The sequence below is a fragment of the Octodon degus genome, unplaced genomic scaffold, assembly GCF_000260255.1.
Source record: "Octodon degus isolate 3935 unplaced genomic scaffold, OctDeg1.0 scaffold00007, whole genome shotgun sequence".
Lineage (NCBI taxonomy): Eukaryota > Metazoa > Chordata > Mammalia > Rodentia > Octodontidae > Octodon > Octodon degus.
The window spans coordinates 32,777,152-32,779,196 of record NW_004524583.1 but is presented as its reverse complement, the minus strand read 5'-3'; the positions used below and the strand labels follow the sequence as shown (position 1 = coordinate 32,779,196).

At 45.3% G+C, this 2,045-nt stretch overlaps 1 protein-coding gene across 1 annotated transcript in view; it reads right to left on the bottom strand.

The window, feature by feature from the left end:
* Bbof1 (basal body orientation factor 1) overlaps positions 1-2,045 on the bottom strand; it is a 27,931-nt gene that overhangs the window by 20,232 nt on the left and 5,654 nt on the right. The window contains exon 3 of the mRNA XM_012517208.1: positions 879-944. Coding sequence (XP_012372662.1) covers positions 879-944 — 66 coding nt within the window. The remainder of the gene's footprint in view (positions 1-878; positions 945-2,045) is intronic.

Here is a 2,045-nt window from a genome sequence, read left to right as displayed (position 1 = left end):
CCCAGCCCCATAAATTATATTTTTAATGAATAAATATGCCATAAAAACGATTATCTACTGTAGAAAATACATGCACAGGGCTGGAGAGAGATAGCTTGGTGGTCTAAGTGCCTGCCTGGCAAGCACAGGAACTTGGGTTCAATCCCTGGCACCGCATGCCATGCTGGCCCCCCAGAACCCTAGTTGTGCTGTGTTAGCCACCAAAACTAGGTGTGATAGCACATGCCTATAATCCCAGCACTGGGGAGGCTGAGGCAGGAGGATCACTACAAATCTGAGCTGTGCAGTGAGACCCTGTACCAAATAATAAAGATTTTTTTAAAGACATATTAAAAAAGAAAATACATGGACAAAGGTTCTATTTCTCAAAATTTGATTTTTGAACCATCTAAATATTTTATATGCAAAATCAAAAATGTAAAAAGTAAACTCTAGGCTGGGTTTTAGCTTGGTAACAAAGTGAACATTTAGCTCGTGCAAGGCCCGGGGTTCAATTCCCAGCACCAGTTTAAAAACAAAACAGCAACCTCTAAAGCACAAGAGCCAAGTCCACTGAGTCAGCTAAGAACCTCACCGGAAAGAACTTTCCGTGCCGGCTGGGGACCAAGCCCGGCAGTGTCCCCTGCTCCCCTCCTTTTCTTCAATTTTTAATTTTAAGACAGGGTCTCACTGAGTCATGAAGTTGTCCAGGCAGGGCTTGAGCTTGTAGTCCTTGGGGAAGGAAGGCAGGGAGTAAAAGACAAAAGACAGCGAGGAGGGCAGGGAGGAGGGACGCGGCAAGCCTCAGCCACCGCCCGCTCTGTGGCCCGCAGAGGTCCCACACAGCCGGCTCACCAGCCACCCTGCAGGAAGCCACGGGCCGGCGTGTGCACACATACCAGTTTGTCCTTCTCCTCTTGGGCTTTTTCCTTTGTTTCAACCAGTTGCTGTTTCAGCTTTTCAATCTGTAGATGAAAACAGAGTCAGAAAGGAGAAGAAATTGCCGGCGTACCTTTACTCACATGTTTTAGTATTTTACACACTACTAAACTCTTAATGTATGAACAATGCGAAGTAAGAAGAAGGCTAGGGGACAGACTTTCCCTGACCCTTAATCTACTATTGCCAGTTTCCAAAAACCTAGCTCTGTCCCAATTACCGGTCATTAAACCGAAAACAACCAAGCTAGGTGTGGTGCCACACGCCTGTAATCCCAGCACTCGGAGGCTGAGGCAGGAGGATTGCCATGAGTTCAGGGCCAGTCTGGGCTACATAGTGAGTTCCAGGCCAGCCTGAACTACGTACTGGGACTGTGTCTGAGGAAACCAGAAGCATTACATTTACCGTCTTAATCCTGTCTTAACGGTAGTGTTAATCATCCTACTTGCATTGCTGTGCAGAAAGTCCCCAGATCTCTTCACTCTGCAAAATTGAAACTCCACACCCTTGTAACACCAATTCTCCCTTCTCTCCTCTTCCAAGCCCTTAGCAACCATTTCTTTCTTTGTTTCTGCAAAATCCACCTCTTTCTTTGTTTCTACAATTTTTTTTTTGGTGGAGCCAGGGATTGAACTCAACTCAGGCCCTTGTGCTTGCCAGGCAAGCACTTACTCTACTGAGCTATCTGCCCAGCCCCTTGTTTCTACAATTTTGACTACTTTACAGACTTTCTTCTTTTCTCCGGGGGGAGGGGTGTCTTTTTGAGACAGGGTCTCACTATGCAGTTTAGACTGGTCTTGAACTTACTTTGTAGCCCAGGATGGCCTTGAACTCATAGAGATCCTCCTGCCTCAGCTTCCTGAGTACTGGAATTACAGGCATACATAGCTAAAAACTTATTTTAGAATAATATAATATCTAAATTAATAGGTAATTTAATTACCTGAATTAATAGGTTGATTGATTAATTAATTAGAGACAGAGTCTCACTACGTAGACCAGGCTGACCTCAAGCTCCCAGCTATCCTCCTGTCTCAACCTCCTGAGTACTGGAACTACATCTGTGCACCACCACACCCCACCTTTCCAGTTCACTTTTTTTTTAGTTTTATGTATTTGGTGCAGGG